We start from the raw sequence: 15,257 nt of genomic DNA, 5'->3' as shown, positions 1-15,257 counted from the left end.
TTAGCACACAGGTATCAAGAAGATGGGAAAGCAATCAAAGGCATCTGTATTTTCCTGCCCATATCGCACTCTAGGCTATATGAAAATGTCAATGTACTATAACATATTAGTGTATTTTATCATATCCCTGTTAAATGTGACCTGAAAAGGCTAAATTAGAAAAAGGCTGAGGGACTTGTCATCACCATTGATCCCTCTGCTGCTCCAGTGTCGCAGCCTGCAGCGTGAGGACTGCAGTGGCTTGAGAGTGATCCTGCCATCACGCCATTTAGGACACCAGGTTTAGGACCCTGTTCCTCCCTCAGAACTTCTCAAGATCTAGCCGGGAGCTCAGCTTTCTGCACTATACACACAGCCCCAGAAACAAGAACAGCCTCAGCTGTAAAAAGTTTGCTACACCAGCTTCCTGCAACAAGAAAACCTCCAAAGCACCACAGGATATATAATACAATAGTTGGAAGAGCTATAATTATCAGAACTTTTGTTTTCCGATAGCAGACTTGACTATTTCTCCCTCCTGATTGTCATGGGAGCTCATGGCCTGGCAGCCTGAATGGTAGGTAGGTGGTCCCAATCACCCACCTGAAATTCCTCCTTAATGCACATTGAAATGAATAATTCTGACAACATATAGGGCCTAGGCAGAATTTGGGCTCATTAAAACCAGGAAAACGATCCAGGAAGCCCAGACTTCAGTAGCTGCTTAACCCAGAATGAACTTAAAATTATCTGTCACCTAGGTTTCATAGCACAAAGTCACATAAAAAATTCAGAATATGACACAGGTGTAGAAGCACTCCTGTCTAAGAGCAAGGTATCCTACCCTACTGTAGACCCACTCTGATATCATGGCCAGAGGCGATGAATGCTTCCTGATTAAATAATTTCTGCTCTAAATAATTAAATGATTTAACTAAATAACTTCTTTTTATGCACTGCCTACTTACCAAATGTGAATTGCATGAGCAGTCCAAAAGGGCCAACTCAGAACTGCTCTCCTCCCAGCTAAGGGCCCCAGACGTTAGGCCAGAGGCAAGATGTGTCTTTGCTTGTCTGACTGGAAACACAAATATGCATCCCAGGATGAGCTGAGACCTGGTTTCAATAACAGAGGTAGAGAATGCTTCTCCAACTACTTTATTGCCTGGTAGCAAAGACATTTCTGGAAGAGTTTGAGAAGCAAGTCTACATTGCCATGAGCCTCAAGGGAGAACTAAGCCCATGTTTCCCAGGTGATTACTACCATCACTTTCTTAGGCAGATACTTCTTGAAAAAAAAAGGCTGAATGAGACATCTACCTCCCAAAATTCTTCCCCAGCCTTGACCTCAGCAGAAGGAGGTACCTCATGCAGGTGCTTGAGAAGGATGGAGTTCAAACACTCCCCTCAACCCACTACTTAACTGTAGGAGCCTTTCTGCTTTGCAAGCAAATATTTTTCATGCACTTTAAAAGTGCCTAAATGTCTCTGCTGAGTCCAAGGCACCCAGCTGTGCACTCTGGGGCAGGGGGACCAGGTTTCAGGTGAAGTGGGGCTGCAGCGTGCACTCTCCCAGCCCTCACACCAGACTCTGGTATATCCAGATGCCTGTGGCCAGGTGGGTGACAGGCTATCTCTAGTCAGAGTTCAGAAAGAAGTTATCTTTTTTATAAAATGCAGCCATTGTACGTTTTCGGGTCAGAAAGAAGGACCCATGTACATTTTAGAAGAGTTTTCTGGAGATAATACTTGCTTCCACAGAAGCAGAACAGTTGCTTTTTTGTCTTCAGAAAAGCAAAGTCTATTGTAGCTGTCAACTACTCAGAAAGACAACTCCAGAGACTCTTAAAGTATTTTTTTACTGTTCAATATGATGAACTGGCTTTGGGCAGTTTGGAAAAGAAAACAAAAACAAAAAAAGGGAGAGCAGAGACAGTGAAATGAAAGGATATTTGGCTAGAGTCAAATGGATAACTATTATTAGCAGAGATACTAAAGGACTACTCTCCAAGCAATGCTGCTGGATTTTTTTCTCTGTTTACTGTTTTGCCCATCTTTATAAGAGAGTTCATTTTCAGCCATTTCTGCGCTGCCAAATTTGACCTATATGCACTTATGGCATATTTAAATGGAAAGTCTATTTGGTGGGCATAGCTAGACGAAGTGTCAGGCCACTTAAAATTAACTTAGGAAAGGTTAGCTAAATTCTCATTTGAGAAATTTCAGTTAAATCTGAGCTTAATATCTATAAATCCAATCAGTTCTATGCAGTACTGCACATAAAGATAACTGAATTTTATACTGCACAGTAGGAATACTGGATTAGATTGCTCTCATGTTCATTATTAGAGCAGTATTTTATTTGCCTTATTGGAATTTACAATTAAGAAAGTAGAATCAGTGAAAAACTATTTAATAAAGTGTTGTGCCTTTCTTCAGTTAGCAATTACCATTCCCCTCAGAGAGAAAAGGCAAATAAGTATACAGGCACAGAAACATTTGAGTCACACACCCTCCATTGCAATGACGTTTGGTAACCACCTAGGACACCCTAGCTGCCCAGGGACAAGATGCCCCACTTGCTTCTGCTTCAGACAGGTGTCTATCGAGGGGATTCTTGTGTTTACTTTCCTTATTTTAGCATGTTGCTATTAAGAAAACAGGCCACTAACTCTTGACACAGGTTGCCCTGGTTTGGACACTTATGTAGACATTTACCTAATGAAGAGAATGGGATCAGCCAAGAGCAAATTTAGGCTTAAAGTCCAGTAATTCACCGATTTGTTGCTTTAGCAGATTATGTAATGAAGTAGAATTTCTTACCTGGTGTGCTTTCACAGCTGAAGGGAGACATGAACACAATGGTCACAAGAACTGAGAAGTTATGAGAAGTGACTGCTGTGTATGTGAACAAGGTAGACACCCTGTTAGCTAATCCAGCTGGTTTACCTGTGGGCAGCTGCCTTACTCCAGGCAGCATATAGCATGACATGAACACATCCCAAAAGAAGTGCTGGGTTCACAGCTTCTCGTAATGGCATCCATTGCTGCACTAAGCTCATGTGAGCCAAGGAGCGCCGGCTGACTATTCCTCATTCAGATAAGAAGTCTGATCTTGCAGCTGGTTTAGGCAGTTATTTACTGGGTAATCCAGCAGGGCAGGCAGCCTGGGCATCTGCAGTCTTACCACTACTTACAGCTTTGTGTTGCAGCCTTAACTCAGCATCAGCTGCTGCCAGCTTTCTTGTTTAAGGGAGGGTCACTTATATATGAGACAGATAGCTAGACAAGCACATAGATAGACTGCTAAATAGATAAAAGGTAAAAACCTAATTCAGTCTTTCCCCACCACCCCCCCCATTCTCAAACTCCTTGGGTATTTCCACTATGCAATACACTCCCTTCCAGAAGTGTGTGTTAACAGTAATTTTCGTCAAGATTTCTTTATTGTCTGTTCTTTAGAAAAAAACAACCATTTAGCCAAGGAAATTTGTGTTGTTAAAAAAATACCCTGTATGAAATAAAGGAAGAATGATGAACTTGGAAGCAGCATTCAAAGGGCAAAATAAATCAGGAGTAAGGCAAGAGAGTTCCACCAGGGCTGTGGGTAACTTCCAAGCCCTTCACCCTGTCTACCTGTAATTTGAAAGGGACAAAAGAATCCGTGACATTCATCATCTGTGACATTCAGCCATGCAGATGCCATTTGGTTATACACAAAATGTCTTTACTCCTCCTGCATTCAAAGAGTCTGTTGATCTTACTTCTTTGCCTGTATAACTCCTCTTTTAAGTCCTGCATAACATGCAAGTTAGATTTTTAAAGAATATGCATTTCCAGCAGAAAATAAAACTTAGTCCTCTAAAGATCCTGAAATGCTATTCAGGGACTATTTCAAAGTAACAATTACTAGCACTCAGAACACTGAGTTTATTCAGCGATTCAGAACTCCCAGACTGATTTGGAAGCGATGGAAGTGCTCGCACAGCTTATGTTGACTCCACTAGATACCTTTAGTATTCTCCACCTCCAGAAAATGAGTGCAGCATGAGCAGGAAGAACATTATCGCATACTGCTTTACAGGGATACACACTCACACTCAGCTAATATAGACAGAAGGTATCATTTATCCCGTGTAATTCACATTCATTTATTTTTGTTATCCTTTTATCAGTGCCTTGAGAAGCGGGTATGTTCACATAACTATTTAGCACAGATATGTGTCAGTCTTTTTCACCTAAAGGTTTATAAATAAAAATCCTTCTCCATTATCTTTTTTTAACAGAAATGAAAACCAAGGCTGAGACAGTTCTCTGATGTCCTTGAGTAATTTGAATGAGAACAGTACAGCCAATTTATTTACACAAAAACTAAGCTTATCAACTTGCTTTCTCTTGCTGTACAGGGCCTGAAATCCTAACACAGCGCAGTATCACAGGGCCAGAGATCACTATGTGAAAAAGAAGTCCTAAACATTAAAACTGCTAACGGAAACGACCTCAGCCGAGCAGATAACATGTGTTGGTATGCAAGTGCATGGCTGCGCTGATGAAAATCCAGCCTGTGTCCCGTCTGCATTTCAGCATGGTCACCATGGAAATGGGAACAGGCCTGCACAGAGCCTAACAAAGGAAACCTCTACATGAAAATAACAACACTGGATAGAGACTGCCCAAGAGTTCTGCTGGGGAAAATTACTTGCTTTACTCGTCTGAAGATGCAGAAACTCTCCTTTACCCACATTAACCTTAAAGGAAAGTATTTTATTCATATTTAGCTGTTTCAACATTAAGCCATTACACTGTCAGTTCCAGTTATTAGCCCTCATGAAAAGACATTACATAAAGTACACACAAAATCAATTTTCATTCATTCAAAATTAACAACAGTGAAGAACGACCACAATGAATAACATTTATACAGTGGCTAACAAACAATAAAACCAAGCAGTATCAGTCCTTTTACTTCTTTGACTTCTTAAATGAAAATTCTGTGTCACTCAATCAAAAAAGCAAAGAACAACTCGAAAATTGTTCCAAAGCCAGAGAGCACACAGTTAAAACTTGTTGGTAAGGTCTCATGTTGACTTTGTCCAAATTATGCACAAATAAATATTAACTGTTAATGTGTTCAGGAGTGTGATGCTAATACCCTGTATTCTTTCTAAAATAAACATCATTTGTGCAAAATACAAGTCCTGTGTGAATGAAGCCTTACTTCAACGTGCAATGCTTTGAAAGGCAAAACTCCAAAAATAACATATAATAACTCTCCTACTACCTGATAAACTCTCTTAAAGTAGGAAAAACTAGAGAGAGTTTTCGTTTAAGAAGAGTTCACATTTGGGTCCTGCTTTCAAACAATCTCCAGATTTTAGAATGATTTTTAACATTAGCACTACTCATAAATACGTTATAAAACAGCAAGGTAACTAAAGATGATCACAAAGAGGAAGAAAGGCAGAAATTAAGATGGGCTGTACAGCTTTAAGTTGGTGTGTGTGCACGTGTGTTATGATCATACACTGCATTTTCACTTGGACTTCTGGCTTCATTTATTGCACCGAAAGTGCAATTTTCACTTTTTATTCAGTTATCAGCTTAATCCTTGCTGCTCAGTACATGGCCTTGTACTTTTTATGTATACTATTTTAACCTACTGAATTAGCATCTTCCTTGTGGATTAATCTCTACATATCTTGACCAGAAGCATATAAATAAGCACTTGCAAGTGACAGAGAATTTATTTTTCAATACTCAAGTGAAATGAGAGATCAACCTTAGCCCAATGAAAAAAAAAAATAAGGTCAAAAGTACTTGCCACTTTTGGGTATCGAGTGATACAGCTAAAACCTTATTTTTTCAGAATGCTTAGCACATTCAAAATACAATTTTCACTGCCTTCATTCACAGCTGTGAATACACAGCAGCTTTGCATGTCAAAACGCACTTCCACAACCATCTCAAGCCAGTGGAAGTGCTGGCTACCAGTGAAAGGGACTTTTCCAGCTTCCCTCCTTCCTCTGGCCACGAGTTCTGACTGTCCTCTATGCCAGCACTAACACTTAAATAAATTGCTCAAGTAAATAGGATCAATTTAGCTCATCTCCAAAACAGACCTGGCCCAAAAAAGGGAAAAAATTACTCAGGAAAATGGGTCCCTGACCTGTTCCCCAGACCAAGCCCCAGTGGTAGCATGGGGAAACTGGCGAGAACATCCAATCAGGACTGGACGAAATGTCCTTGGAGCGTCAGCCCCGCATTCAGGTCAGCTTAACCAGATCATGAAAACGCAGCTTCAGTTTTGAGAACCCCTGGCTGAGCAAAGAGAAAGAGAGGAGCACAAAAGCTCCAACCACATGTCAAAGATTTGATTTAAATGACTCGCCTGAAATTGCACTCGGCTTTTGTGACAAAAAAAAAGGAGAGAAAGAATCCAATTTTGCAAGGGGAAAAAATAAATGTACCTTTCTCATCATCCTACCTTTCTTCCTCATTCATAAAGCATCTTCTAATTTGAAAACTAAGCAAGGCAGGAGTCCCAGCCTCTTCTCTGATCACGCTACCTTCCCCTCTCCACAGGCAGCGACAGCAGCAAGGCTGTACATGTGGACCCAAGGGACCACATGATGCATCGATGCGCAGAAGGGACAAATACAGATTGCTAACTTGTTTCACGCACTTCCTAACATATGCATGTTAAACTCTGGTCATTTATCACAACCTTCATCCCAGTTTAGACAGAAGTGATCTAAAGAACAAGACTACATTAGTGGCGTCCTCTCCTATCCCTCTCTACAGCTCTACAGCCCATTGACAACAAGGTCCCCAGGACAACAGGATTTTTTTCATCAGCAAGTGTCAGATATGTACCAAACAGAAAAGGGGTTACACTTGGAAATTCTGGATTCTATCCAAAGTTTGACAGAAACCCTCCCCTCCCAATTTCACTTAGGGCTGCTTTCTCCTCCAGGCTGCCTTGGTCCCACAGGGAGGCTTGAGGACTTGTGATCCTCAAGTGGTACACCTGTGGCCCAAATGGCATAACCCTTATTTAGCTGTGATTTTTCACTTCAGTGTTAAATAGTGTGAGGGGTGCATGCTTCACAGAGTGGAGATTTTAAGAACATACCAGAGTTGTATCATTCATGTCCTAGTTTGCTGGAGGAAGGTGCGTGGTGGGCTTGAATGTGAAGGCCTGCTAAGATAGCATAGGTGAGGCCACACTAAATTTGATTTCCTCTACTTGGCATGGTCCTCCAACACTATTACTTGAGAGTTGACTCTGGAGTGAATTATTCTCTTAAAATGGAGAACAAGCCGATTCACCCGGAGCCCTGGAATCAGCTAACAGCATGCAGTACAGACAATCAGTGGACCAAGATCCAGAAGAAAACTGGAAAGCAGAGTGCCTCAAGCACCAACTGAGATTGGTGTAAAAATACCAAATTACATGAGAACACGAGACGGAGTTTCTGTGTTTGCAGGTGTAGACCTGCACCTCACACACAAACAGCTATACCCCACTACAACTCCCAATAGCAGAGGAAGTCTGACTGAGCTCCACACCAAGTATGGACAGAATTTGTTATGTTAGAATCAAGCTGATAAAAACAGATTTCTTTCCAGAGGAATGCAATTTTCCAGAGATTTGTTACTTGGCCAAATTTAGGTAGATTTTCAAGACAATGCAAATAACACCTTCCTGCCAAATTTCAAATATATCCTCTGAAGCGTGAAGGCACTAGAGCTTTCCAAAGAAAATGTTACCAGAATTGAGCCCAGGAAAGCTACTGTATTTTCCATTGGCCTCGCTCTCTGAAAGAGCTGGGCTATTTTGGCCCTGTTTTTAAGAATAAGCTAAGGAAAAAACTGGGTACTTAAAATGTAAATTTAAAGAACTAGATGTGGTAAACCTCTGAGCAGCTAAGAGCAGTGTGTTACAACAGAAAGCATCAGGCTTTTTTGTATAGGTTGCTCTATTAAGTCATTCACTTATTGTTATTCCTCTTAACATAATATACTTCTGTGTGCTATATACTTTTTAGTCAACGAGTAACAAGGTTGGGAGCAAAGTCTTACTATCCAAATGGTAGTTCTATTGCATTTCTATTCCTTTCTTCTTGTAGCATGTACAAAGCCCTAATTACTTCCGAAACACAAAAGTACACACCAACAATGAATAACCCACACCTTTACTAACTGTTGCATTACTTTTAGTTGAATTTGGAGACACAACAAAGCAATAAGCCTATGTGGTCCATTTAATACAGCTGATAATTCATGTACTGACATAAAATCAAGTTTAAAATAAACTTGGAATATTTTCCTTAAGTATTGACTAATTCAGCTAAGCTAGCCCAACTAAATTCAAGAATACCACCTTTGAAAGTAAACCAGTTCATTAGAATTCAATCAATTTGACAATGATTATGGGAGAACTACAACTGTACTGCCACAGCGGGACTCCAGATCACTCAGGGAAAATGCTCCCATCCTGAAACTTTCTTTTCCCTGCTACTTCTAGAAGATCAAAAAGGCCTAAGTGAGTATTAACTCAGCAATTACATACACTAACATCAAATGTCACGACACATCCAAAGTCAAAATTATGACAGGTTTCAACTGTATAAATGAAGATAAATCATGGATAGTGCTTGAACAAAGTAGACCTATCCCACTTCTGTCAGCCTCATTGCCAGAAGAAACCTCCTCTCACAATCTAGTCCTTATCTTCTGCTTTCAGCACCGCTCTACAAACCTTTGCAAGTCCTAAGACCCCATGAATTACAGGGCATGTTAATGGTCCTGGTATGCAGTGACTGTAACCAGGAGAATAAAGGATGGATTAAGCAAAAGTGCAGAGCGAATGTTTTGCCCATTTGATACTTCTATGATTTTTTTCTTTTTATGAAAAGTTACCAGGTTATTTGTATACTGTATATCTCATCACAGGTTAATATTTTTGTATTTGATTTCATACCCTGCAGCCGCACATTCCGCTGCGGCGTTTGCTATAGTTACTGCAAGAACAAGTTGGAACAGCTCATCAGTGAAAACTCATTTTAATGCTGCTCCTTCAGTGACTTGCTAATTAAGGGTTTGTGAGAGTACACAGTAATATTAAAATGCTGCAAGTGCTTGGGAATTTGCTCATGGCAAGTGAATATGATGGCTTATAGTTCCCAGGAAAATATATGTAATGGTAATTTAGTCAGCCAAGAGAAGGAGGAGATGGTTCAAGTTTCCCTGTCCTTTTCCAAGGAGCGACATCTACCCAACAGGGTGGGAACAGACCTAGAGGACTCTCGCAAATTAGGAACAGCACAATGAAGAGTATCTTCCCTTTTAAAAAGCCATAATCACCATATAACCGTAAATTCACACGCCAAACTGCACCCATTCCCTCCCCCCACCGCGCACACACACTCCCATTTCACGGGAAGGGGAACTCCACGCCAACCCAGGAGCTCAGGGGTTCAACCTGCTTTAAAAATGCCGCCGATGCATCGCACTCCACACAGCCACCGCCACACGCGCTTCTGGCCCACAAACCAAAGAGCCGCCCGCAGCCGGGCACTCACCGCCCGCCCCTGCCCCGTCCCCAGCGCTCCGGTGAGAGGCGGCGGCCGCAGCCGGGGGCCGCCCCCCGCGACCCCCGCTCCGCACCGGGCGCAGCCGCCGTTCCGCGCCCGCGGAGAGACCTTCGCAGGGCGGGGGGACCCTTCCAGGGCGAGCGGGGGGACCTACCCAGGGCGAGGAGGAGCAGCGGCGGCAGCGCCGCGCCCGCTGAGCCCATGGCGCGCTGCAGTGCGGAGGCCGTGCCGGTGCCGGTGCCACTGCCAACCTGGCCGCTTCCCAGCGCGGCACTAAGCACCACCTGCTCCTCACCGCCCCGAAATACGCCTCCTCCTCCTCTTCCTCCTCCTCCTCCTCCTCCCCGCCCCCTGCGCGCTGCGAGCGCGGAGCCGCCGGAGGCAGCTACGTGCCCCCCCGGCCCCCTGCAGGCTGCAGGCGGGTTGCCCCCTCGGCACTCCCCCAGTTTCAGTCCCTAGAGGAGAAGACATGGGCGGTCGCCCCGGCTGGCGCTGCCCGGCGCCGCGCTGGAGGGCGGAGGGCCGCGGAGCGAGGACCTGCTGCCGCACGGCAGGAACCGCCGCCTCAGCCCGGGGTACCCCGAGACAATGCTTTGCGGGGGTAGGGATGCCTCTTTTCCCGTTTTGGAGTCAGAAAATCATGGTAAAACGTGGATTTATGTAACAGCGTGGAGCTGCTGTCTTCCTCGAGTACTAAATTGCTCGTTTAATGACATTGAGTCGGTGTCTTTAAATGAAATTCGTGCAGAATATGCCCTCAGCTGTGTAGGAGTGCAACAGGATGCAGGAGCCTTGCCACACAACTGATCAGAAGTTGGCAATGATGGTGAGGACGTATTGCCTATGCAAAACACTGCCTACGTTGGCTTAGCTGCCAGGCCAATATCCAGGGAGACAATGTGAATTGAAGCCTGTAAAAATAGGGAGGTGAGGATTTTAACTTGCTAAGAAATCAGAAAGAAGTGCAAAGTGCAATACCTGTGCGTGTGCAGCTTTCAGCCTATCTAGCCTCATCAGCACTGTTTGAATACTGTGTATTCTGAGTATTTGAGAAACATTCAGTTTCTCCATCCCACAGTTTTGGTAAATATAAAAATCTGTGGTGCTACCTTTTCATATCTGACGTATTCGATTTTGTAACAATGATTTCTGTGGAATAATTTTGAACTTCTTGGCATTAACATTGTGTAATGAAAAAGACAGTTTGCCTGGAAATTTGAAGTTGAAATGCTTCCTTCTTTCCCCCTTCTCAGCATCTAAGTCATGGTCCTTTAGGTATGACACAGACTGTAGCTTTTATTTCAAGAGTGCTATAAAAGTACATGTGTTGTCCTAGTTTCTTATTTCTTTTTAACATTCTGAATCTGAATTCTAAGTTAAAATGAAGAAGCCTGTCAACAGATGTTCAACAAATTGTTCAACAGGTATTTATTCGGACATTGGTTCTTTATGGACATAGTGTAGTTCAAGAAAGCTCCTCTAGGACATTAAAATTGTTGATGAAGTACAGCAGGGACCTGTGCCTGTATAACTCACATTGATTTATTTCAAGTATTTACTCTTTTAGGACACACAGACATGTTACTCATCCTAACGCATGAACTTGCACATGGACTCACTGTTTGTGAGCACTTCCCAAGTCACCGTCACTTCCAATCTCTGAAGCCCTTGGTCAATCGTTTGCCAGGCATGACTCAGACGTCTGTCTCTCAGAGCAGTCCCTGGGTTTCCTCTTTGTGGTGTCACAGAAGCCCTGCAAACAGACGCTTCGAGGTGCAGCTACCTAAGGCAGAAATACCAGCTTCAATACCAAGTGCAATCCAGTGACCAGTATGCAAATTGTGATGGGAAAAACAGCTCTAGCCGCTTCTCTTCCCATCTGCGCTGGGTGTATAAATACCATGTGCAACTCTGGGACAGGGAGAAAAATCTGGTTTTCCACAAGGAAGAAGAACAACACTAATTAATGGATACTAGTGAAAGGACAATAACAAAGAAAATCCACAGCATAGAGAAAAATGGTTTCTTAATAGATGGAATAAACCTAGAATCCCCCTCTGCCCCACCCTAAAATAACCTCTGCTGACTAAGGTGTCTCAGTGTCCTAAGAAACAATGTCTTTGATTCAGTTACATCATTGTAATTATAAACACACCCTAAGGATACGAAACTTTCTTCCTCATCCAGACACAATGTTGAAAAATAATTTCTCACACACAAAGGCTGTCTCCCAGGGTGTTGCTTCTCAGACCAACATTTGTCTGTATCTTCAAAGAATAGGTCATAGGAGAATAAATACTGTGAGAATTATTGTATTCTTTAACATTATTCCCTCAGATGAATACTTTTGTTTTGAACAGAATATAAGCCATTTGGGAACAACCTGCTCATATAATCCTGAACTGTATATTGCATGTTACAGAAAACAAGTTTTTCTCTGTTGCGCAGTATTTCAACTTTTTGACTCTCTTCAGCTATTTTATACATATTACACTTATTCAGAAAAATTATTCTTTTTTATAGTTCACCTACACTGATAAAAAAAAATCATTCGGAGAACAGTTTGGTTAGTGCTCTTTATCTTTGCAATTTAAAATGGGGCCTGATACACACTCTTTGCTCTACATGTTGTCGTTGTTTAATGATGTGGTTTGTAGCACCCTGTAGTGTCTGCTTGTCAGGGATCACAGGGACACTTGCCAAAACCGCCCTATCTGCCTGAGCTGGTTTGCAAAGTTTCAGGCAAGTAATATGGATTCCTTGCGCATTAGAAGAAACTATTTTGTTGGCAAAGGCCAAACAAACTTCCTTCTTCGTGGTAAGGATTGTAGGAAGCGAGTAGCTCGATCAGTTCCACTACAAAAAGATCACCATAATTTCTGCATTTTCAAGAATAATGAAAAGTTGCAGAGGGAAGATACTGAGCAAATGTTTGATTTTTAAAAGATATTCTGGTGAACACATACTTAGTAATCAGTTTTATTGTGGGATTTTACAGCTAATGTGTGTTATCCTAGCTTTTTAATGTGATGACAAAACGTACAATTAATGCCAGCCGTCTCAGAAAAACATTCAGGTATTTCCATTTTTGTCATCTGTGAGGGGTGGCCACAGACTCAGAGTTTCTGTGGTATGCAAAACTGAGGAGTTTTTTGTTAATGTATTTCTGGGAGGGGCTCTTCCAAAGGTGATGTAATTTGCACACAGGGAGGCCAAGGTGTATGGCTCCAAGTCACTCCTTTGATGTCATTTGTCTGAAGATTTTAGAACGAAGGGCTACCAAGTATCAGTTATTATTTTTGGCCGGCACATGATGTCTGTAACACAAATGTTATGTTAAGGGCTGCACTGAAGGAAAAAAGAATAAGCTACTAAAAAAAAATCAAATCTAAAAAGGAAATGTTAAAATTAGCTGTGAGGATGTAGTTTAGACATAAGCAGTAATTCAGTTTTGGTATTAAACTGGAAAAGGTCAAAAATACACAAATGAGATTTTAGGAGTTATTTAGGCAATGAGTAGAGAACAAAACAGCACTTCACTATGCTGCTGTCCAAAACATATTTTTAATACTTTGTACAATTTTGGTTCAGTCATCTCAAAATGCTACAGCAGAACTGGAAAAAGTTGAGAAAGAGTAAGAAAGGTGGGGAATGGCCTCTATACAAAGGCTAATTAAGTAAATCCAGACTCTGCTCTGGGAAAGTGGTGCCTCTATAAGAACATAGTAAATATATACTAGAAGGGGCATGGATTGGGCTGATGGGGTCAGTTGTACTGTCTTTTACAATACATGAGGGAGGGATGTCTGATGAAGCTGCCACATAGCAAGATGAGCACAAACAGAAGAAGACGATTCTTCCCCCAGGGATCATGCAGGTGCAGATATCAGTGCTGTAGGGTGGCAGACACTTAAAGTTAACCTGGGTTCCCAGTCAGGCTTAGGCAAGAGAAATATGCCAAGGACTGCTAAACACATTGAAACCTTCCCAGCCTATGAAGACCTTGAGCTGCAAAAAGGCTGGAGGCTGAAGAGTGCTTGTGAGAATCTGGTTGCCTGTGTGCCTTGGTCTTAATGCTTTTCGCACGGTATCTGCTTTGGCTGACATGAGACAGGACTTGGTACTGCATAGACCTTTGGTCTGACCCAATATTGGTTCTTTTATATGTTTCTGCTATTGGGCCACTTTATAGTTTTCTATTCAATTGGTTTAATTATAATGAATAATCAGGAAGACAGACTTCTTAGTATATATAAGGATTGATTATTTTTAGTATTTAGCTCATTATGGTTTAATTCCAAGCCGTTATTGAGAATAACATGCCTGATTTGACTATAATAGGTAAATATCTGTATTCTTAATATTGTATTATTAACAAGATAGTTGCTTTCCCCTACTGGGAATCTGCATAGAGGGCAGAAGATTAGTGATAGTTAAAAATATCCTGTAGTCTCACTTCCTTTTGAAAGCCTCTGCGTGCAAAGGGTGAACAGCTAATTCAGGCAGCAAGACTCCCTCTATGCAGATTTCAGAAATACCTGTGATGCTGACTTGAAGGGAAAAGCAGTCATATACTTCAGGAGGACTGGTGTGTCAGACACCTGAAGTAGTATGTAATATGCAGCGTAATGTGTAAAGTGGTATGTCGAGCCTCCTCCCCAGGGACACACACATGCACACTCCCTGTGCACAAGGTAGAGCAGTTAATGGATCACGCCTGCCATAGGTGATGTCTTCGTTCTGTCTCACTCTTTGGCTGTGCTTTTAAACCAAAGTAAGTCTGGACTCAGTCTCCTCTTTACCTGTCTGAGCATTCCCAGCTCCACCTCTTGTGGTAGCACTAGCACTTGTACAGGCTGTAAGGAGGCAGTAAGGTTGTTGGTGCTGCTGAAAACTAACAAACACACACACACACAGACACAAAGAAAATTGCAGATGGGTTACAAAAGCAGACAAAAGGCTGATCGGTTTAAAATCCATGGTGCTGCCTCCTTTACCTCCCCATGCATCTCAAACCCTCTGAGAATCATCCAAATCCACTTTGGGAAGTTGATTTTCTTACATGGTGATGAAGAGTAACCTATCTTGTTACACAAGCCATCCTAGAGTAAAAATTTTAAACCAAGTAACCTCTTTTCCACAAAAACTGTTAAAAATGAATAGAAAAGGGCTAATAGAGGTGACAAAGACTCAAGACAGAGCATGGCAAAATGAAACTCTGGCTGGGTCAGCATGCACTTGATTTCTTAACCAGGTAATATGAACATTGGAGGGAGTAAACGGGATCGAATATTGAAGAAGTCAGGATTTTAAGGACAAAACACAGCAGCCGTAGGTAGTTTAATGCTCCTTTTCACTACAGGCAAAGGCAAGTATGCCAGTGTTCTGAGCTGAAGAGCAGTCCTGCAGGACTAATATTCATGTCCTTTAAAGTAAGGCTGTCCTCTGAAAAATAAATATGAAATTGATATTCAAGACAGGATTCAAAGTAAATACTTCAAAAGGCATATAGTGTGGGCATCGTATCCTCAGTCATAGCTGTATCACTCTCCAGTCCTGCTCCCGATGCACAGCACTGCTTCTTACTCTAGATGTACCAGTGCACGTTTACCTGTTTCATGCTGTTTTGACCAAACTATGTCCTGCCTAGCACGGAGTATATGCATATTTTTACAGATTCTT

At 42.1% G+C, this 15,257-nt stretch overlaps 1 protein-coding gene across 1 annotated transcript in view; it reads right to left on the bottom strand.

The window, feature by feature from the left end:
• The window catches only part of ITGA2 (integrin subunit alpha 2), a 79,558-nt gene extending 69,753 nt beyond the window's left edge, over nt 1-9,805 (bottom strand). Inside the window, exon 1 of the mRNA XM_068423278.1 lies at nt 9,730-9,805. Within this exon, the coding sequence (XP_068279379.1) occupies nt 9,730-9,778 (49 nt within the window). The 5' untranslated portion in view covers nt 9,779-9,805. The remainder of the gene's footprint in view (nt 1-9,729) is intronic.
• Nucleotides 9,806-15,257: the final 5,452 nt, after the last annotated feature.

The sequence above is a fragment of the Nyctibius grandis genome, chromosome Z, assembly GCF_013368605.1.
Source record: "Nyctibius grandis isolate bNycGra1 chromosome Z, bNycGra1.pri, whole genome shotgun sequence".
NCBI classification, from domain to species: Eukaryota; Metazoa; Chordata; class Aves; order Nyctibiiformes; family Nyctibiidae; genus Nyctibius; species Nyctibius grandis.
This window is presented reverse-complemented; position numbering and strand designations above follow the sequence as displayed.